Source organism: Panthera uncia (genome assembly GCF_023721935.1).
Source record: "Panthera uncia isolate 11264 chromosome B2 unlocalized genomic scaffold, Puncia_PCG_1.0 HiC_scaffold_24, whole genome shotgun sequence".
Lineage (NCBI taxonomy): Eukaryota > Metazoa > Chordata > Mammalia > Carnivora > Felidae > Panthera > Panthera uncia.
The window spans coordinates 88,965,852-88,988,535 of NW_026057580.1; the positions used below are offsets into that span (position 1 = coordinate 88,965,852).

The 22,684-nt window shown below is 38.4% G+C and overlaps 1 protein-coding gene across 1 annotated transcript in view; it reads left to right on the plus strand.

Moving 5' to 3' along the window:
• EYA4 (EYA transcriptional coactivator and phosphatase 4) overlaps positions 1-22,684 on the plus strand; it is a 245,150-nt gene that overhangs the window by 124,864 nt on the left and 97,602 nt on the right. Inside the window, exon 3 of the mRNA XM_049654663.1 lies at positions 22,337-22,386. Coding sequence (XP_049510620.1) covers positions 22,337-22,386 — 50 coding nt within the window. The remainder of the gene's footprint in view (positions 1-22,336; positions 22,387-22,684) is intronic.

A 22,684-nucleotide genomic window follows, 5' to 3' on the forward strand; every position in this document is an offset into this window, starting at 1 on the left:
TGGGGACTTACTCACCAATCTCAATGTGAGCTTCAGATTCACCCATTGTGACAAGTAGTACAGCGACCCATCCTCGTCTGGAGGAGGTTTTTGACCCTCTCCAGACAACGGTTAATAACTTCATAGGCGAAGCATGAAAGGAGGGAAATTCAAAGCCATATGGGCACTAGCAAAGCAAATGACTAGAACTTTGGTGGTTCACCTGAAAGAGGAAGGTATGGGGTGTATAAAACTTGTGTAAAATGGCAAGACCCGGTCCTTTTATGTCTCATCTCCCCTGTAGTCCATCTTACGTCCATCAGGAAACAGTGAAAGGTCTTAGAGTTCTTGCAGTAGGTCTGGGCTGCTATAAGGGAACTTTGTCCCTCTTGGGGAGATTTCCCAAAAAGCTCCGGTGGAGAACCATCGATGAGGTATTGACTAGTACTGGGACTTTTGCTGCCCTGGAGCTCTGATGAGGGTGATCTGTTGGAAAATGAGAAACTACCCCAAGAAATCTCGACACATCCCTGCAGTCATCCTTTTTTCATTCTTACGTCAAAATAGGGAGAGCACTTTAGAGAGGTTCTCACAATAATAAGGCAGTAAACGCCCTCGGTTAAAAGGGACTCTTTAAATAAAAACAATCTCTCCTATGCAAATCAAGTCTGAGCAAATGCCCTGGCCACAGCCAGAGTGGTTATGGCTGCTAAGTAGGGATTCCCCAAACTGACACGAATTCAGTGATAACACTCTTGCTACTCAATACAGAGCGTCGCACGAACTGAAAATATTAGATGTTCATTTGCTTGAGTCCTGAGCCTGCTGCCAGTCAAAACTGAAATTAAATGCATCTCATTTTACTGACATGGAGCTGTTCTTCTCTGTGCCCTGAGATCTCTCCCCACCCCTCTACCCCAATTTCAGCTTCTTTAATGAAAACAAAACAAAACAGTGATGAGGCTAAGTTTCGCCCTATCCTGGAGGACCAAAATTAATTACTTAACCCACCCAAATGTGGGTTAAAAAAAAACATGTAACGTGGGGGGGCAGGGAACTCTGGGGAGAGGAGGAACTTAAACTTTTATAGCCATATTATATGCAAATGCCCAATGCACCAACCTACCCGCAGGGAAGTAAGGCATACCTGAATTCAGCTCAGGTGGCTTGAGCAGGGTTTGCAGTAGGGGAAGGAAACTAATAGCCTTTGTTGGTGGGTCCCATGGGCCAATTCAGTGTCTTCTTGTTGTGACACCCATTACTGAATTCTACATGATTATCCCATGAATGCTTATAAAATCTAGAGGGGATTCTTCTGATCTCAAAGAGCTATCTGTGCGGAGGCACTAGTTCTTTGGGGACCCCACAACCCTAATGACCTCTTTTGAGCTTCATGTTCGCCTTGACTTGGCTGTTTGGAGCTTCTGCAAAAGGAAACAACCTCCATGGGGTGGTACCACATCTCAGATGTGGACACCGGGTACAGTTCTTTGGAGTTAGACGAGGCCTGCGGAGGCCTTGGAACTCTTCAGTCTGATAGTCACACTCGGGCGTATGTCAGTTCATACCCAGTGAGTAACAGGGTAGGAAAGGCCCAGCAAGTCTGGATTGTCACATGGCAATGGTATTATCAGGAATGAAGCCAGCCTGACACCAGCAACATCTTAACCTCACATGGAAAAGTGGCAGCTCTCCCTTTAGGGAAAACTTGATCTCCTGACTCACAGGAGGTTCCTTTAAATGCCTGGGCCCTGTTCACTGATGGATGGGCTAAATTGAAATAGAATTCAGTTAGGTTTGGGCTGCTGTGACTATTCAGGTTCATCGTCAGCTATGTAGAAAATGGATATTGTCTCTGCTCGGTGTGCAGAATCCAAGGCAGTTCTTACAGTACTGGCCAATACTCCCCTTGATCAATCTTTTTTATGTATTTACTGTCTCTGGGAATGTTGCCAATGATGTATTTGTTTGCTTTGCCACTTGAAAAACTACCAACTGGCAGATTGAAACCATCCCTCTTAGGGGTCACAGGCTATAGAAATGGTTAAGCTGTCAGGGTCATTCATGAAGAGGTTTATGGTAAGGGCCTATTCTCTGATAAGAACCAACTGGAATCGAGCTGCTGGTTCCGTTCACACCCAGACTTTTGCCACTGCTGCCTAGATTCATTACTGTACCAGACAGGCAGTAGACCCACGGCCAAAGACTGCTCAGGAGGTAAAGCCCTCTGTGTTTCCATGCGGAGGTGACTGGCATGGAAAACTGTGACTCCTGCTAACAGTTGTCCTGTTTGTCTCAGTGAGGGAAGACACATTTTATAGTGGTTTACTCCTGCCGTTCCTAACAGATTGATTGCATTGGACCCCCTCTTGGGATGTCAGTGGTACCTCACTGCTGTTGACAGGTTTTCAGGTTATGGTTTTGCTGTTCTGTTCCAATCAGCCAACTATAGCTGCACCATTGTGGCCCTTGAAATTAATCTGTATAAGTCTGACAGTGGTGCCTGTTCTGTCACAGAAGCCAGGACCGATAGGAGGGTATTCAGTGGCCCTTCTCTGCGCCCTGTCATCCGCAAACATCTTATATTGTTGAACGCTGGAACAGCCTCCTTAAAATTAAGTCAAAAGATTTATAACTCTTCCTCTCTGACCTCCTCTGGTCCACATACATTATTAGTAAGACACTTTGGTTACTGAATCCACCCGGCTCCAGTTATGGATCGTCTCTTGATCACTTCCTGAGTTATGATGAGGATGGAAGGGGTGAGAGGTTATATCAAACTTTGTATTTTGAAGATTTGGGGTATCATCCTGATCATTCCTAGATGTGATGTCTTTCTTTTCCCTGATAGCAACCCCAGATCATCCTCTTTGGTACACACTTTGGGTGGCAACCTGGTCAGAGGGGGAAGAGAGGATTCAAACTTAATCTGGTTCAGCCCCTTGAAATGTCCTGTTGGATTGAATCGTCCTAGCTCATCATGACATTGATCACTTGATTGAGTGAACTACTTGCTGATTCTCCATAGAGTGGACCTCTTGGGCCTCTGTAAGTTTTATAAAAGTGGCCTTGGCCCTCTTGCTCTTGACCTTTCTGGATGAAAGGTCTGTGTAAGTAGGGAATGATTAGAAAAAGGTGAAATTGGAACTACTTGAACATGACACATGATTTTATGGTGATAAGAGAAAGGCGGTGACTGAATCTGTGGATAGAAAACCTTAGACCTGGGAAGTACAGTGATTTAATAAACATCAATGGTTTTGTTTGTCTTTCACAGCCATTCTTGGAACCTTCCTCTTGAAGGAAACTGCCCTAGTGTGGCTCCCCCACACTGTTAGAGACACCTTGCATTTAAGTGACTTTTGGCTCTGCTATCCCCTGGCAGATGGCTCTGACGTGATTTGAGCACCATTTCCCTTTACCTGACCAAGGAGTTTATCAACAACAGCGGAAGGTGGCCCAACTCCTCTACCCCATGAAAAAAACATATGAACACATTTAGATGTCTTCCCTATCATTTCCATAGCTATTGTTCACTACATGCAACAAATAAATGCCACGAATTAGTGGTATGGATAAACAGAGATTGAGATAACTAGCCCCCAAAACTAGACTCAGTTATTGAAGCTGAGCCAGGAATCTTTTTTATTTATTTATTTATTTTTAAGTTTATGTATTTACGTTGAGCACAGTGGGGGAGGAGCGGAGAGAAGGAGAGACAGAATCCCAAGCAGGCTCTGCACCATCAACATAGAGCCCCATGCAGGGCTTGAACCCACGAACCATGAGATCGTGACCTGAACTGAGATCAAGAGTCAGATGCTTAACTGACTGTGCCACCCAGGTGCCCCTCAACTGGGAATCTTATGGCCTACTAACTGACCTAGAAGTCACACTGGAGGCACCACCCACCTGTGTGTCCCCAGCTGATGGGGCCCCCAGTATTGGAAAAACCACTTTCTTTGTGGGGGCTTTGTATATATCTTAGAACTGTGCTTTGTTTAGAACTTTTATGTTAGGGATGTCATAAGAGACGTTCAAGTATTTAAGGACCATGGATTGGGGCGCCTGGGTGGCTCAGTCGGTTGAGCAGCCGACTTCGGCTCAGGTCACGATCTCGCGGTCCATGAGTTTGAGCCCTGCGTCGGGCTCTGTGCTGACAGCTCGGAGCCTGGAGCCTGTTTCAGATTCTGTGTCTCCCTCTCGGAGCCTGGAGCCTGTTTCAGATTCTGTGTCTCCCTCTCTCTGACCCTCCCCTGTTCATGCTCTGTCTCTCTCTGTCTCAAAAATAAATAAACGTTAAAAAAAAATTAAAAAAAAAAAAAAAGGACCATGGATCATATGCCTGCCAAATGTGGAACTCTATCCAAAATAAAGCTATGCTTGGTCACTCAGAGAAGTTTGATGGAGGGGTAGCTGACTCATTATTCGTGTGTATCCTGTGGGCCATTATTATCTCTATCTTTACTTAGAAAACGTGGTATGAAATTTATTTCCTATTTTAGCTGAAGTAATGAGCACTGTCACCTTGATCCTGGTGGTATTCAGCCTAGTCTCCAGTCACTGGCCAGGGTTATTAAGGATATCGGATTTGCCCTCGAGTTCCTCTTGTCGGACTCATCGATGTCTGAATACAAGGTGGGAAGGTCAATACAGAAACTTAAGGATAAAGCCACTTGGCTCTCTAAAGGTTGACTTCAATGGTTTATGAAATTTGTTCAGCTGATTTGGTCTAACACTGTGGGGAACAGGGTTGAGGTTAGTTCTTCAGGCTGGTCTAATTCTGCTGCATAGGTGAATTTAGATACAGAGTTTGAGGAAAAGGGAGGACCCAGTGACTCCAGCTTTATTTATATGGAAAATTTTGGACAGTAAAGGTAGGATCGGCAGAGTAGTAATAGAGACTAGCAGTGGGCATATAAAAGTTTGATACGGCCGTGAGATCTTTATAGAGAGATATAAATTAGGAGAATGAGAGTTTGGAAGCCAGATGATGGATCTCAGGAGGTGATGAAAATTTGTGACTCTACAGCATACAGATGGCATTTAAGACCTGAAAATGCGTGAATGATTGTCTAGGGAGGAAGTACAGAATTTGAATGGTTTAGGGAAGGTCATGCGCTTTGCCAATAGCCCAACCTCCACTTGACTAGCTTCGCTCGACACTACCCACTTGGCTCTTGAATATAGTGGAGGTTGACAGCCTTAACAGAAAAAGAAAGATTAATCAAATGGCAAATATAATTACTGCACTGATTATTATTTGGTATTTGTTCTATAATGGCATGGACATAATTTACTGTTTGTTTTAGAATAGACTCCTAGATATTGGATTCTGTATTCCAATGTAGATACCACATCAGTGACCTAGCTAAGGAGGTAGTTATAGTTTGTGGTGGCTGTTTAGTTTTGATTCCATATGGGCTTTTTCAAACCAGCAATTTGGGAATTTATCATACCTACAGACATTCTAAATTGTTTTTCTTTTCCCTCTCTATGATTTTTCAGTTGTTGTCAGAATTCTATGATTGCACTTTTGGTTTGGTTTTGTTTTTATTTTGTTTCCCCATGTTGGCTCTGTTTTATCCCTTGATTTTTAATATGTTTTCTTGGAACTTCTCATAAAGCTGTCTTATATTGAATTAGATATTAATGAAGAGAAATGTTATAAAAGGACCTGGAGATATTTTATAACTTTGGAGAGGGAGGTGTTTGATAGATTACTAGATGATGTGCAAAACATGATGCCATTGAGTGGGGAAGAAATAAAGAACAGGGAGCCCAGAAGCACCTGCCCTGGGCTAAGATTTTATGGAGAGCGAGTATTCACATTCCAAATGTGAAGAATGCACTCCATTAAGTGGCAGTCCCCAATCTATTTTCTAGATTTAAAAAAATTGGTGTGATTTCTGCCAAACCTAAGGGTTGTTATGACTGACTAATCTTAATCTCATTCTGCATATAACTTTGAAGGATATCCGTGCGTTAAATAGCAGCGCGGCAGGAGCACTGTGCAAGTCACTGTGGTAATGCATTGACTGTCAGTGGTTCCTGATAGTTTCACGTTTATCAGAACATGGGACAGGTCCTCACCGATTGCCCTTAAGTCACTGAAAGGTAGTCGTTGGAGATCGAAGCGCCATTTTCAATATTTTAAAATAAAAGGGAAACCAAATATTTACCCATGAGAAGGCTCTACCGGCTTTTAAAGATCTCTAGTTCCTTTGATTTGGGCTATTTTATTAATTCCTTTGTACCTACAGGGTATTTCATAATAATTGCATCGATTGACAGCTATCTGCTTGATTTTAACTGTGGGTAATGAAAACAATTATTAAACGAAGTATATTGGATAGATAAAGTCTCAGAAATAGGTGGTTCACATTGAAAAAATAGCTACTATACCATTGACACTCTGCGATGGAAATCTTTGCTTCACGGGAGGGGGAATAGATGCTTGGACAGATTGGTTTGTCTCTTTGTTCCAGTTCCCTGGTAGAGGTGCATTGGGGATGGAAGAGCATCTCAACAATCTCTGTTCATAAATGTTATTAAAAACCCATCAATGTAATCTCCCTCCTCAGTTTAAACAATGTAAAGTAATGGTATACCATTTGCTTTTATGATTCTAGGAACACTTTGATGCCTTAATGTAAGCTGAGATAAAGATTACATTTTTCATCAGAAAGATTGTAGCTATTTGTACTCTTTAAGCGTTGCAAGGGCGCCTGGGTGGCTCATTCCGTTTAAGCACCTGATTCTCCATCTCAGCTCAGGTCTTGATCTCTCAGGGTCGTGAGTTCAAGCCCTGCATAGGGCTCCACGCTGGGCACAGAGCCTACTTAAAAAAAAAAAAAAAAAAAGGAGTTGTAACTACAAATGACATTTTTTTTCATATTTGTAGTTCCCTTATTTATAAAGTTTTCATCCCAAGTTGCTAATTGAACCCTTTCTCACTGCCCCCTATCGAGCCAGCCTTCTTTAATTCACGAAGAACTTATTTTGTCCTTCTTAGGGCTTTAGCCGTGGTTCATTGGGGCTCTCTTGTAACAAGAACAGGCACAGATTTTGCTTCAATGAATGTTTCTTGGGCTATTCAGACTTCAGAAAATATCGAATGACTACGGTCCCTTAAGAGAGTTAAGAGAGCGGTCATTTCAGAAGCATATTCCGTGGAGATTAAAAACTCAAATTTATGCCACAATACTCAAGAAGCTCTAAACTACTTAAGCACTGGCTGGGAAGATGACATTACTTTCACTGATCCAGCCGTACTGGGAACGAAGAACTGAATCTGTCAAAACGGGGCCTCTAAAATAAGTACTCAACACATTTTATTTATTTGTTGTAATTTTTGTAATGTTTGTTTATTTTTGAGAGAGAGACAGACAGACAGAGCATGAGTGGGTCAGGGGCAGAGAGCGAGGGACACGGAATCCAAAACAGGCTCCAAGCTGTCGGCACAGAGCCCGACGCGGGGCTCGAACCCACGAACCGTGAGATCATGCCCTGAGCTGAAGTCAGACGCTGGACCGACTGAGCCACCCAGGGGCCCCTAATCAGCGCCTTTTATGAACTCTAATAGGCCCAGTCAGCTCTGTGTCAAGTAAATACTGTAGTGGCATCAAAACCTGGGCGGAACCAGTGCTGCAGGTGGATTGCTTATGCTTCTCCAGTTTCTCAGCCACTGCAGCGAGAGCAGCCAGCACCGTGGGAAGACAGCGCCGTCCTCAGTTCCTGAGGGCACTGGGGTTTCCGCACTGCTGCCCAAACCTGAAGTAGGTAATGGCTTTTCACTCAATTCCTCCCTTGGAAACGAAAATGACTGCAAGAAATACTGGCCCTGAGAACCACTCAGATTGAGCTGCTTATTCGTCGGCTGTCGGTCTCTATCTTGAGCCCTTTGCCTCAGTGTATCATTTCGAGCCCCGCTGTAAAGATGGAGAAAAATGGGAGAAATCATCCCAGAATTATGTAGATAAATTGGAGGCGGTAATTCCCATAATGCCTGTAAATGCCAAATTGAAATATTGTAGGAGGAACTTACCAAATGAGCTTAGTCTTTCGAGATCGGCGAGATACATTTTTAAAGGGTGAAGGGATGAAAGTTTCATAACATTGTTTTCTTTAAAGAAAACAATTCTTTTTTTTTTTTTTAATTACAAAGGGAGCTTCAGTGCCAGAGAATGGACTTAATTGCATTATCTTTATCTCTTGAATTTAGCTGTCTTTTCATTTTATTAGAACTTAACATATCTCTTCCTTTTAAAAATAAACGGCTTTATTTTAGAAGACATTTTACATAAAATGATAACCTCTGTGTGAATATTTATAACTGTGATCAGCCCTTCCCATACCTTACATAAAAATACATAAAAAATGAATTACATAAAAATACCTGTAATTATTTTCCCACTTTGTCAGCATACTTGAGTGTAAGGGAAGAAGAAAATGTTGTACTTCCTGAAGAAATGTAATAATGAAAGTAAAAATTTACAGGACTTCTTCCTCATCTAAAAAAAACAAAAACCAAAAAACAAAAACCCAAAAATGAACAAACCGAAAATGTTGGGTTTGGGACATTGAGTACCAGTCTTCATTTAATCCTTATTTTAATGAGTACCAGTGCTTAACTTGTCATGAGGCATTTCTTCTCCTGAAATACTTTGCTTTAAAAGAAATTAAAGTAAAATTTGCTTTTAGAAAACTTAGTGCAGGGATTTAACTTTTCGAGTAGCTATACCAGTGGGCTCTGAATGGTCACAAGGATTGTAGCTTGGCAGCCTGGGAGTCAGAATCAATACTGTACTTCTCATCTGTGCCCACTGAGAGACAGGCACTGTCCATGGGGGTGACCTGTGGTGGTACGTCATCTTACCATAAACAGAAGGGCGTGGAGAGCCATCGGCTGGAGCCAGGAGTGTTTACTCACCAGGTGTCCTCCTAGTTACCCTGAATAACTGCACTGCCTCTGGAGCCAGAAGGGTTCATTCCAGAGCAAGGTGTTTTTAAGGCTACCTGGATGTTGGTTAGAGACTGTAAGCCTTTCAGAGTATTGTGTAATCCTCCAACCGGGTTTCATTCTACCCACACTGGAGAGTGGAATTTACTGGCTGTTGAACTTCACACACACACACACACACACACACACACACACACACACTCACACACACACACACACCTTACTTCCAAGTAAAACTGGATTTAGTTTCAGGTTTGGGGACTTTAAATGAGGTAAGTTGTATTTAGCTTTTGATTGAAACATTATAACTGCTATTATATTATGTGGTAAGCCATCCGTGTAAGTATAGGCAGTTCTATCTCAGAGAAAGATGTTAATTACAGTAATTTGGATTTTTCTCAGTTTTAGCACAAGGATGATAGAAGAAATATACATAAAATTGAGCAAGCAGATCAATATAGAGAAAATCCCTAATCTGTACATGCTGAAACTTTTAAATATGTTTTATTTTTACTACTTGAAACTTAATTACATTTTGTTAATGCTGGGAGAAATGCAGGGGAAGCAGTAATTGATAATTAATAGATGAGATTTCATGAGAAAACGTTACTAGTTGACTTTGAGGAGTTTCCCTTATAGGGGCATGCTGTAGGATTTTTAAAAAAATTAATACCATCTATTTAGATGAATGGCCATTTTTTTCCGGATAATTATTTTTGTTTTGAAATTGTATGCTGAATTTGGATTTTTCATTAGATTTCAGATGTAGTCATGTCAACGATACGGGTTTTTGTATTTTTTAAGAGAGCAAATATTTTTCTGTATGGGATTTTGTTTTCTGCTTTTTTCCCTAAAACACTACTAGTAAAATCAGGTTTAATTTTAACTTCTTTAAAAAAAAATCTTAAGTTTCTAGTTGGTTTTACCTTCATTTGGATGTGCAGCTGAGGAGATACTTTGATTTAGAACCTTGATGTGGAAGCATTTGGTGTGCTTTGGTTTAGATTCTTTACATATATTTTTGTGTCTTGGAATCTCATGAAGAAAGAGCGTGAATTGCCGTGTCTGCTGCATCAAGGGGCTAAAATGTGGGTGAATTGTCACCATCCTTCCGAAATCTAAAAGAATTCTTTCACTCAAGACCACCAAGGAAAGCCTTGCTCTGTTAGTCCTGTTTTATTATTCTTGTGAGAAAAACACAATTCAGGAGGAGAAAATGTCCTCCAAGTGTCTGTGGCCCCTGATTTACTGCCAGAGTTAGATTGTTTAGGGAACCTGTTTGAAGAAAGAGAGAATGAATTATCACAGCCAATAAGTTTTCCAGTTTGGTTTCCAGGGTCTACTGAGCATCAGTCCACGCTATCCGGTTTCCTCCTTCTTTTCTTGATTGCAGTTACTATTTTCTGAAACCCCGTCTAATTGAACAATGATGTTATCCTACCTTAGTTTGCTTTTTGAGTGTTCGTTTTTCACCAAAATTTTCTACACTACTAAACTATCACTTACCAAAATGGCGACAGAAACAGATACCAATAATCTATAATGCTTTGTGTTATAACTTCTCAGGGAGAGGGAGGGAAGGAAGGAGAGAGGGAGGGCAGGAGGGAGGGAGAGAGAGCAAAAGGACAACAGAGAGAAAAGGCAATTTAAAAAATCTCTACTTTGATTTTTCTCTCTCTTCCTCTTAAGTCCTTTATAAAATTACTGTTGTTAAAATTTTGAAAATTACACGATCTGACTTTTCAAGCTCACAGCCACCCGCAGAAGGAAGGTGGTTGTGTGTGTCCAGGGGAGACTTACATTTTGCTTTGGGGAAATGGTGCAAGCCAATTTTGAAGGTAATACAGCTGTTGAAGAAATACAAAAGCCAGATGACTTCATAAGTGTGTATTGAGGAAACCAGGATAAATTGTCCTTAGAACCTGCTCTCACAGAGCCATTTTAATTGAGGTCAAAGAGGAAAAAATCGTAAGTACATTTCAATTATTTATTAGGTTTACCTAGAATGAGACCTTCACTACAGATAGCCCTAATCTATAATTCCTTTCCTCTTTAACCCTTGAGTTTAACCACGGTGTGGTTCCATTTTACTTTGAGACCATAGATTGTTCTCCATTCCTTATGATACATTAATATTTAGGACCACAGAAGTTGTGAAGTTACCTGACTAAATTTCACTTCCATCTAAGGCATGAACTTCTACATTTAAAAAAGACTTACAATAAATTGCTTAGTTTTTATTTGAAATTACACAGTTAATGAGAATATTTCTTATCACATATTTGTACGTGTGAAATATGTTTCACACGAAACTGTTTTGTCTCATGCTCTTAGCCTGCAAGTAATTAAAATGTGCATTTAATTCGATAGAAAATCTACTCAGACAGAAATCACATAATTTGTGTTTTTCAGTGTGGAAATTATGTTACAGTCTGTGTTTTATGAATTCTGCTAAGGAGGAATTTCATTTTAAGATTAAAACTTAAGGAAAGGTGATTTATAAGCTATTTATAAAAATGGTTATACAAGATGGCTTTAATAGAAAACTACTTTCAATTTCAAAACTGAAAAACGTTGCCAAAATGTTGTAAAAAATATATGATTAAAATGAATCATGCCACACAGTATATTTTTTTTATTAGTGTATATAGTTTAAATAAAAAATAAAAAGCTTGATGCCAACCAACATCCCAAGATTTTCTCTTTATAAAAAACGTTTTCATTTTATGGGAGATCAAGAATTTAAAATTTACACAATTTGAAAATAGAACTCTTTATCAATATACTGTGCAAGAAGTATATTTACACCATACGTGCACTAATCTTCAAATTAATTTACAGATATATGCTGTTCAATTTAAAATTGCCTTTAACATTTTATTGCATATGTTCTATCTATTAATTTGTTTTTATTTTTTTTTTTAATTTTTTTTTAACCTTTATTTTTGAGACAGAGAGAGACAGAGCATGAATGGGGGAGGGTCAGAGAGAGGGAGACACAGAATCTGAAACATTAATTTGTTTTTAAAGTTAAAGGTTGCATCAGTTTTCTTTAAGTTATTATGATACCTTTGGGCATATTAGGAAAGTATGTACTAACTTAAAATATCTTTTAGAGTTTATACATTTCAAACTAAGATTTTAACAGAAGCTTTTACTAAAATGATTGCCTATCTATTCTACAATTATATATCAATAAACTGGATTATCTCTATGTTAGTTATCATTCAAGTCGAAAAGGTTAGCTATCAGCTATACCTAACGGGCAGATGATGTTAGGTGCACTAGAGTGTGTTACACAATGATTGATATTTATGCTGCAAAACAAATGATAGCTAATCTATGCCTGTGGCCAAATTCTTTTGAAGTTTCATGGCTAAGATGAGCTGAATTTGTTAAGTGGTAAAGGGCTGTGTTGTCTAGGGGCCTGACGTGCTTGGCAGGTCATGATAAATGGGGAAGTGTTTCTTAACCTTGTGGCCAAAACATTCCAATATCTAAGAAAAGGGTGGGGGGTGGGGAATGACCGCAGAAAGATGTAGAAGACATTGCCAAAAACATTAGCAAGACTTCTCCATCTAGGGAAATAGGGTGAATTCTAAGATTATTTTTAAAGCATTATTTGTGTGAATTCATAAATCTTGAACAGAGGGAAATCTAAAGCTAAGATTTTTATATTTAGTATCAGTAAAATTGTTCTCTCCTGGCTTATTGAGAAAATGTACCATAGAGTCAGCAATTTGAATTCGATTGCAGCGGCTTCTACCAAATTAACGTTATGCTCGTTGATTACTAGTTCTTGGTTTGGAATTGATAATTCTACTTTGCCTTTTTGTTGTTTTATCTGCCTTGTGACACCCATGACTGCAAAGAAACATGTAAACAAAATGTATAGAGGAGACCAAGATTGATCTATGGGTAAATATCTCTTAGATGTTTATAATCAACGTTTGTAAGACAAAAAATTTCCTTTTAAGACTCATCTATCATATTTAGGCAAAGTATCATCGTTGAACAATCAATCTAGTCTTGTTTCCAAACCTGGAGGGGAAAAACTTTCATATGTACTGTAACCTGATATGTTAAGGCATCTTATGGTTCCTTTTGTGGCATTTTAAGTACTTTGTTACCTTTGATATAGTCCCTATTGGGTAATAATCAAAAAACATACCTTTAGAAGGAGTTTGAAATTTTCCTGGGTATTTCATACAGGGTATGTAGAGTTTATGGCAGGTGACAAAGGACTATGGCATAATTAAGGAGAAAATGTGCTTCCAAACTCTAAAAGCATATGAGGTTTGACATTTGATTTAATACTTCTATGTTGTACATATATAATTATGCTTTGTTTCCCTGAGTCATTGTTACTAAGTTGCTTTTTAAATCTATCCAACCTTGCAATGAACTCTCAAATAATGTGAATACTATTGTGACAGTTGTAGTTGATGAAGAGTTATAGCCCATAAGATTTTTTTACTTTTAAATATAATTCCTCCCCAGTGGGTGATTTTGTATAACCTCCCTCCCCCAAACCTGGGTCCCGGAAGGCCCCCTGCTTTCAAGGCCAGAAATCAAGTGAAATCTTGCCCATGACAGTCCAATACTAGAGGGGTAAAATAATTTCTACTTCAGGTTTTTGGTTGTGGATTTTTACTTCTTAACCTTCTAACCCTCCTATTCTTAGTGTATGTGTTTATTTTGTTTACTGTTGCAGTCAAAAATGGAATATTCAATTGTTTCTTTGTACTTTATCTATGTATAGCATTTAAAGAAAGGAGATGGCAGTTTTTCTTTGAACTGAGGTGGATATAGACTTCCAGTTTTGTAGTAGACTTCACTCACTTTTGTAATAAATAAATAGTGTGGTCTTTGGGGAAATGATAGTTGGTGTTACAGGGGAGAACTTGGGGAAGCAATGATAAAGAGGTTGAAAAGGGATTTACTAAGAAAAGGGAAGAGTAAAGAAACTTCCCTAACTCCATGAAAAGGATTTCAGAAATCTGTGAATTTTAGAGCAGCCAAGTTTTTGTTTCTCAGAAAGAATGACACTTTATAAAAAGTAGATTTAGGTTATTTCATAATTAGATTTTTATAAAATCTATCTCCAAGTCATTAATGTTTTGGCCACTATTTGGCAAAATGGCATTTCATTTCATTTCATTTCATTTCATTTCATTTCATTTCATTTCAAAATCTCTCAATTTGTATGGGCATATAAAAACAGGTATATTTTTGGGGCGCCTGGGTGGCTCAGTCGGTTAGGTGGCCGACTTCGGCTCAGGTCATGATCTCACGGTCCGTGAGTTCGAGCCCCGCGTCGGGCTCTGTGCTGACGGCTCAGAGCCTGGAGCCTGTTTCGGATTCTGTGTCTCCCTCTCTCTGACCCTCCCCCATTCATGCTCTGTCTCTCTCTGTCTCAAAAATAAATAAACGTTAAAAAAAAAAATTAAAAAAAAAACCAGGTATATTTTTTAAAAACTCTATGTGACAACTTTGTGTTCCAAAGTTTTTTTTTATACTTTAAGTTTTTAGAAGTCAAAAAAGGAATTGTAACCTGTATTAAAAATGTAGAATAAGTCCGGTTGAAGAATGTGAAGACATTTTAGTTGAAGCTGATTTAGATAATGTCTAAGTTTGTATCTGTATGGGACTATTAGAATAGCAATTCTATGCTTATCTTCTCAACATAAATTACATTTACTCTGCAGCACAAATAATCATAGATTATCTCATTAAAGTGTACATCCCATGCTAAGTTCTAGAGTGGTATTAACTTGTAAATATTATATTTACAAAGTGAACATATATTCTGTTTGACTATTCCAAGTAAATAAATATTAGAATAATTTTTGGCAAAGCCTCCATAGTAAAAATTATATATTTTGTTGAATACTCCAACTATTATTATTTTGGCTCAATTTTTAAAAGTTAATTCATATACCTACTTTTCTGTTTTGTCAGTTTTGTTACTGTATGCATTCTGGAGTAAAATTTTAAAAAGGACAAATTTTAATTCATATTTATTTAATGCTACTAACTTGAGAATAAGATGATCTGAAGAAACCCTTCAAACTCAATGTCAGCTGGTTCAACTAAATGAAAAAAATTAAACATTTTAAAAAGGGTCATCTAATTAAAACGTATTTAATGAAGGCGCCTGGGTGGCTCAGTTGGTTGGGCATCTGACTTCAGCTCAAGTCATGGTCTCGTAGTTCCTGAGTTCGAGCCCCACATCAGGCACTGTGCTAACAGGTCAGAGCCTGGAGCCTGCTTTGGATTCTGCGTCTCCCTCTCTCTCTGCCCCTCACCCGCTCACACTCTGTCTCTCCCTCTCTCAAAAATAAATAAACATTAAAAAATAAATAAAAATAAATAAAATGTGTTTAATGAAAACATAAGTTACATTCCCAGGATACAGCTGGAATAATTATAAGAAAATACTTTTTCACTCCATTATGTAATTTGGAATTCAGATATTCCAACTTCTAAGTATTAGAAAATAATGAAAAGTGACACATAACAGTTGATATTTCAGGAAGCTTCTTATTTTCACTAAGTCAGAATGTAAAGGAAGTGAGGTTAGATACCTATACTTCTTTATTAGGCAACTATTTACAACTTTATCCAATCCAGTCATAAAAAATACATTTTATAAAGTGTACAGACCCTCGGCATTGATACTTTACAGTACTTGTACAAATATTGTTTACTTATAAACAGCAGTCACTTTTGCATTTAGAGTATTTATATTTGAAATACAACCAAAGTTGGCAACCTGAATTTTTGTGGTTGACAATAATCCTGTGTCACTTTCTGTGTTCACAAAGAATTTCCATGCAATGATCTATAGTATAATTTGCATTTGGAAAACAAATTTTATTTTTCTGTCTTTTAATCCATTTTTTTCCTTAAACATACTGCATGTAAATCTAATTTACGTTATATTTCCTACACAGTTCAGTGAAGAAATAAAGATTGTCTTATATACCACCCATAAAAATATGCATAATGAGTTTCATTACATCAGCAAACTTTCATCTCTGAAATTTTCATCTTTGGATGAAATTATTGGAGTATAATTGCAGAACTGATCCTTTATTATCACTGTATAATATATCCTAAGACTTAATCATTAAAGTTCATTTCCAAACAAAATGAAGTTACAAAAGAGGTCTTTTGAAAATGTCATCATCCATTATTCCATGTTTTATTTTTTTTTATTATCTTTAATGTTTCAGGATTTATAAATAGCAAGATTAAGTAGAAAATAATTGTAATAATTGGTTCCAGCTGTTTAGAAGATGATGGATAGGATAAAAGAAACTTGTTCTTCTTTGCAATTTTTTTTTAAATGAGTTAATTCTGTTTCTCTTGAAAAGATTGTAACCTTCTCAAAGCACCTAGCGGCTAGAAAATGTTTAAAAATTTAAGGGGATTTTTATACTTGAATATGATAATCATGATGCAAAACATTCTATACATGATACATTCTACATATATTTTCCAGACATTGGCAATATTGATTACTCTCTCAACAAATCCTACATTCTTTATAATTCATTTAAAAAGTACAATTTATGTTACTTATATACATACCACCTTAAAAAACTTGAAGGATGAATGGTATTGTGAATTAGAACTACTTTTATGATTTTCTTTTTTTTTTTTTCAACGTTTTTTATTTATTTTTGGGACAGAGAGAGACAGACAGAGCATGAACGGGGGAGGGGCAGAGACAGGGAGACACAGAATCAGAAACAGGCTCCAGGCTCTGAGCCATCAGCCCAGAGCCCGACGCGGGGCTCGAACTCACGGACCGCGAGATCGTGACCTGGCTGAAGTCGGACGCTTAACCGACTGCGCCACCCAGGCGCCCTACTTTTATGATTTTCTAACTAAGGTAATATTATTGACCAGTGTTCTCTATTCCTTTATTCTGCCTTATTTTCTCTTGGCACTTACCTCTGACATTATATTCTTTGTTTACTTGTTTACAGATGTACTGAATGTCTTCCCCATTAGAATGCATGATCACCAGGCAGGTTTTTGTTGGTCTGAGTCAGTTTTATTCAACAGAAATAGGGTGTAAGCTGTATATGTATTTTAAATTTTCTAGTAGCTGCATTCAAAAAATAAAAAGAAACAAGGGAAATTATTAACCTCTTATATCTCAAATATTTCATTTCTCAATATAAAAAATATTGAGATATTTTACATGTTTTTCTTGCTAACTCTTTGAAATCCTGTGTGCCTTTTATATTTACAGCACATCTTAGTTTAGACTAGGTTCCTTACAGGTTCTAAATAGCCACACATAGGGGTGCCTGGGTGGCTCACTCGGTGAAGCATCTGATTCTTGATTTCAGCTCAGGTCGGGACCCCCACGGGTTCATGAAATCAAGCCCCATGTCGCCTGCATAGGATTCTCTCTCTCCCCCTCTCTCTGCCCCCTTACCCCCGGTCACGTTTTCTGTCTCTCTTTCTCTCTCTCTGTCTCTCAAAATAAATTAAAAAAAAAGCCACATGTGGCTAGTGGCTGCTCTGTTGGACTGCTCAGGTCTGGTTCATCTCCATGCCTACAGCGGTACCTAGAATACCCAAGGCATTCAGGAAAGCTCTGTTGAATGAACAGATCCTGTTTATTTCAGACGAAAAACACCAACAAAAGCACAAAGGTTGTTTCTCACGGTAGCCCTTTTTTGGAGTGGGTGGGGTGTTGGTAACATGGCTAGATGCTAGAGGTATTTGGATAATTTCTTCAAAACTCCATTTCACTTCGCATATATGGACGTGAAATGTTACCAGTGCTTGGTGAAAACAGGTAACTTCAGTAGTCCAGTTTAAAAGATTCCTTCAACGGTTACCGTATTTCAGAGATAACTAGTAGGTTCTTTAAACATTTTTCCATGGGATGTTAGTTTCAACTGTTAGTTTTTAAAACACCTAATAAAAACAAGTGGCAAATCTGGCCTAGGAGAGAGAGAAAGGCTTGATGTATAGGCTTCAGTTCTAATTCCGTCCCTGTTAGTGCTAGCTGTGGGACATTGGACAGGTCGTTTAACCTCTTTGAGCCCTTCGTGTTCTCATTTGTGAACACTAATGATGTGCCCATCATACCTGTCTTCATAGATTAAATGAGATTACACATATACATAGTCCAGCGTAGTGAGTAGGAAAAAAAAAAATAATTGCTTAATAAACGGCAGCGATTATCATTATTATGAATTAGTAAAAATTGAACTTGTAAATAGCAAGATGTTTTGAACTTCATTTTAAACGTTTTAGGTTGTATATTTATGAATTTTAGGTTCTTAGCGTACTGATTAACATGCCTTCATATATCTGGATTTGAAGTTTACTACACAGCTTGCTTGCAGGTTAACCTTTCTGGTTCTCAGTGTTATCCTCTATGAACTGGGGAAAAATAGTATCTAGCTAAGCGTTGTGCCTCATATATAATAAAAATTTAGAACTTTGAGCTATTATTCATTCATTCATTCTAAAAAGTTAGTGTTTTGATATTTTTATGTTAATTACATACTAAATAGTTATTTTCTTAAAACAAACTTGTAATTCTTTTTTCATTTTGCTTTGATTCTGCATGTACTTTCATAATGTTAAGTAGGGTTAAAATTCACATTAGTGCAGCCTATTAAATGCATTTAACACTATTCATTTTTTTCTTCTTGGCATGTTTTTGCCCACCTCCTTGTGTGTCTTATGAAAACTAGGATTTGGATTTAAATAATGGGCATGAAATTCTGCCTCATTTCTTGGCCTCCTTGTTTCAACTTTGTTCAGAAACAAATTCAAAACTAAATTGGTGATCTTGGCGACAGAATATATTCTGTAAGGATATTCTTTCTCCAGTAGCATACCTACTTTAGCAGCCACCATTTAATGAAGCGTTGTTGATCTCTCAGATGGGAGAGTGTGTTCATGTTTAGATAAAACTATCTCTTTTCCCCCTAGTTCTGTGATCAAGACACAATAGACGTAAGTTTTTTAATGATTCATTTAACTTTTTTCTCTATGGGTTCAGAAATAACAGGGTTTTGAAGTATTTAACAAAAGTTACAAGTTAACATCTTTGTTGTTCTTTGGCATTATTAAAATGTCTTTTCAAAGACAGGTTAAAAGATCAGATCATGTTCTTCTTTATACTTTGCTTCAGTCAGTAACCGGGGATTCTGTCAATTCTGTCTCAGAAATATCTGCCAGAAACATCCTCTCAACTCTGTCCTCATGGCTCTTAATTTAGATCTTCACCATCTCTCACCAATGGATTGAATGTGATCCACTTAGTAAGCCAGGATTTGGGGAGCGTGTGAGTCCATTTGAGCTGCCATAACAAAATATACCACAGACTGGGTAGTTTATAAACAACAGAAATTTATTTCTGTCTGTTTTGGATGCTGGAGGTCTAAGAACAAGGTACTAGCATGGTCATGTGGTGACAGCCTGCTTTTGTGGTTATTGTCAAATGGTGACAGCCTGCAAAGTGCTTTCTCACTTTGTCCACACATGGTGGAAAGGTTAGGGAGCTCTGTGGGGTCTCCTTCATGAGAGCATCAATCCCATTCATAAAGGCTCCACCCTGATGACCTAAGTACCTCCCAAAGGCCCCACTTCATCCCAGGGGGTTGGGATTTCAACATATGCATTCTGGGGTGGGGGGGGGGGACACAAGCATTCAGACCATAACAGGGAGCATCTGCTCAAGGCGAGGGATGTAGTGATGTGCAAGGTCAATGCCATCACTGTTTTCATAGAACTTAAACTTTCTCTCCTGTTGCATTAGTCTCTTCAGCCCTCACCTTGTCCCCCTTCCACACTATCTTCTACATCATCTCTAATACGTATTCTTTTAGAAGTGTTCAATTCAAAGATTAAATTCTGAATTCTTTGCCATATATAAGGTCTTTATAATAGGATGCCTCTGGCATATCCCATGATGTTGAAATATCTTTCTCCAAACAGTCTTGGAAGACGTTACCTTTTAGGACTCAGTTGAGAAGTCACTTCCGTTTTTACTGTCCCCATCTTCCTTTGGCTGAGGTAGATTGTTCTCTGAGCACCCATAGCACTGCGTAGACCTTTCATACTGCAGTCCTAACACTGCATAGACGTTTCACACGGCAGGATTCTAAGTATTAACTCTTCCCCCATTTGACCAGGAACAAATGAATGAAACCTGAAAAAAAAAATCACTTTGTGGAATTTACAGCTGTAACAGTATGTATTGACAAAGACTGTCTGTATGTACTTCAGTCTTTCATCACATACGTATTAAGTGTTAGCTCTGAATCTGAGACTCAGTGGGTACTAGATAGTAGGTAATCAGTAGATGTGTTCCCTGCCGTTATAATTACCACTTTGAGGATAAATTTTAAAACATCAGAACTGTATGGTTAATTATTTGGAGAACGCGGTCTTATAAAGCCATGGGTATTAAAAAAAATTCTTTGTTTATTAAACTACAGGAAGTCATCTGGTTCTGACTCTCGGGAGTGTATGTGTAGTTCGCTAGGATGGTCTGGAACTTCTTCAGCCAGGTGCAAAGTCCAGTCAGCATAGTTTTGAGGAAAATAACATTGACTTTGAGGGGATTTCTGCATACTCCCTGGACAACTCGTGTAGTTTCTGGTGAGGAATCATGGGAAGGAACCAGTGGGAAATAAAGGTTTTTTTGTTCTGGTGGCCTTCCCTTAAAAAAAAAATTGTTTTGACAAGTTTTAGTGGACATAAGACTTTATGTGGGTTTCATAGTAAATTTTATATTTTAAGAAAAGTATTCCTTTTTTTAACTCTTCTTTAATTAATCTTGAAAGCATTTCTTTACCTCATGGTGCTGAGTTCCATGTCAAGAGCATAGAAAATGTTATATGCTAGGAAAGGAAGGATAATCTCTTTGCTCAACGGTTTTAGTTTCATATTGTGTAAATGTGTATGCAGGATGCAGAAGAGAGCGTGGTTAATCAAGCAAGAAAAAGAATTGATTTCCCAGATCATGAAAATGCCTTGGCTTAGCAATGAAAGCAAAAAACATGGGTTTTTGGAAGTGTGGGAGTTTTTTTATGTGTTTTTTTAAGATTAAAAAAATGTTTATTTATTTTGAGAGAAAAAGAGAGAGCAAGCAGGGGAGGGGCAGAGAGAGAGAGGGAGAGAGAGAATCCCAAGCAAGCTCGTGGGGAGCCTGACACGGCCTGGTCTCACGACGCTGAGATCATAACCTGAGCCGGAACCAAGAGTCGGGCGCTTAACCGACTGAGCCACCCAGGCGCCCCTATGTATTTGTTTTTTGAGTATTCCGAGTCAGAGGAGGAAAGAATTACTTTATGAGCTGGAAAGACAATACTGTATCTTTAAAATTCAAAACTTACTCCCAAGCGTTGCCATTTGTATCACAGTTGACACACAGGGTATGTGCCCACCAGGGTATGTGCCCACCGTGTACTTTTAGTGGACTTACTTTTCACTTCCAAGCTATGTATTAGAATTTAAAACGTCTTGGATTTCGTAGGTGGCACAGATGGACTATCACAGTATAAACACCCAGAGTATGTAACGGTAGACTTGGAAATGTGTATTGTTCATGCTCTGTATTAACTAAGGAATTTTTGAAATAGCGTCTACTTTGCGTATAATATACCCTGAAGTCCATAGTAGTTAGATAAAATATCTGTGCTTGAAGTTAAATTATGAGAGACCATGGATTTTTGCTTTACCTTCTTTTAGAGAATGTAGCACCCACTGTTGTCCAGAAATGGGTAGCAAGTCCTGGAAGCAAAAGTCATTTTCGTTCTTTACCTTTTGTGGCCTAAAAACCGCAAAGTTGAAATATAGCCTGCAAAATATACTGCAAATATATGTGAGAAGTCTGTGAGCAATGCTGGAACTTAATTGATATGCTGAGAAATATAGAAAACATACAGCCACCGGATTGAGAAAATGAAAATTAATATGTGAATGTTTTAGCTAACACCATACTTTGCCCCAGAACCTGGTGTTTATTATTGTGCACTGTGGTAGGGGACAGAAGTGATATCAATTGGAAAAACATTTCTCAGTGAATTGAGAACAGTATGGCTTTCTTGTTCCTAAGTGGGAAACCTGGTTCTTTGGTTTCTTTGTTCCTAGTTAAGCTAGTCCCAAGCCATTTTGACTGAACATTTTACATACTTACGGAGTCCAGGGAAGTGCCGTTGGCAGCTGATCATGGGATAATAATGAACTACACTATTTAGCCCCGCGTGCTGCCCTTGTAAAATGTGGAGATTATTTTATGGAGATCTCGGTGGGCAGGGCTGTATCCACTTTAACAAGTGTGCGAACCTGAGCGAGGAAGTTGTATTTTCACAGGAAAATAACTCGCGCTCTTTTCTTTTCTTACAGGTAAAGAAAACGTGCACAGAATCAGATGCTTCAGAACCTCAGAATTCCAGGTACTGTAAGATAGAAGTCAAGACTCCACTAAGGGAAATGGCAATTTTGGAGAACTAGTCAGATGTTATACTCCAGATACAACTGTGATTTGAAGCATTGAGGTCCAAAGAACTTTTCTTTATGCAAGCTACATTTCATATTGGCAAGGGTACCATTAATCGCAACATGAATAAAAAGGATTCTGATTGAAGTCACCGTTAAAGAACAATAGTAGAGACAGCTCTAGAAACACTGGAAAACACTGTCCCTTCACATTCATTATTTGAGTTCAGCTTCCTTTTTCTTGATCTTTTCTTA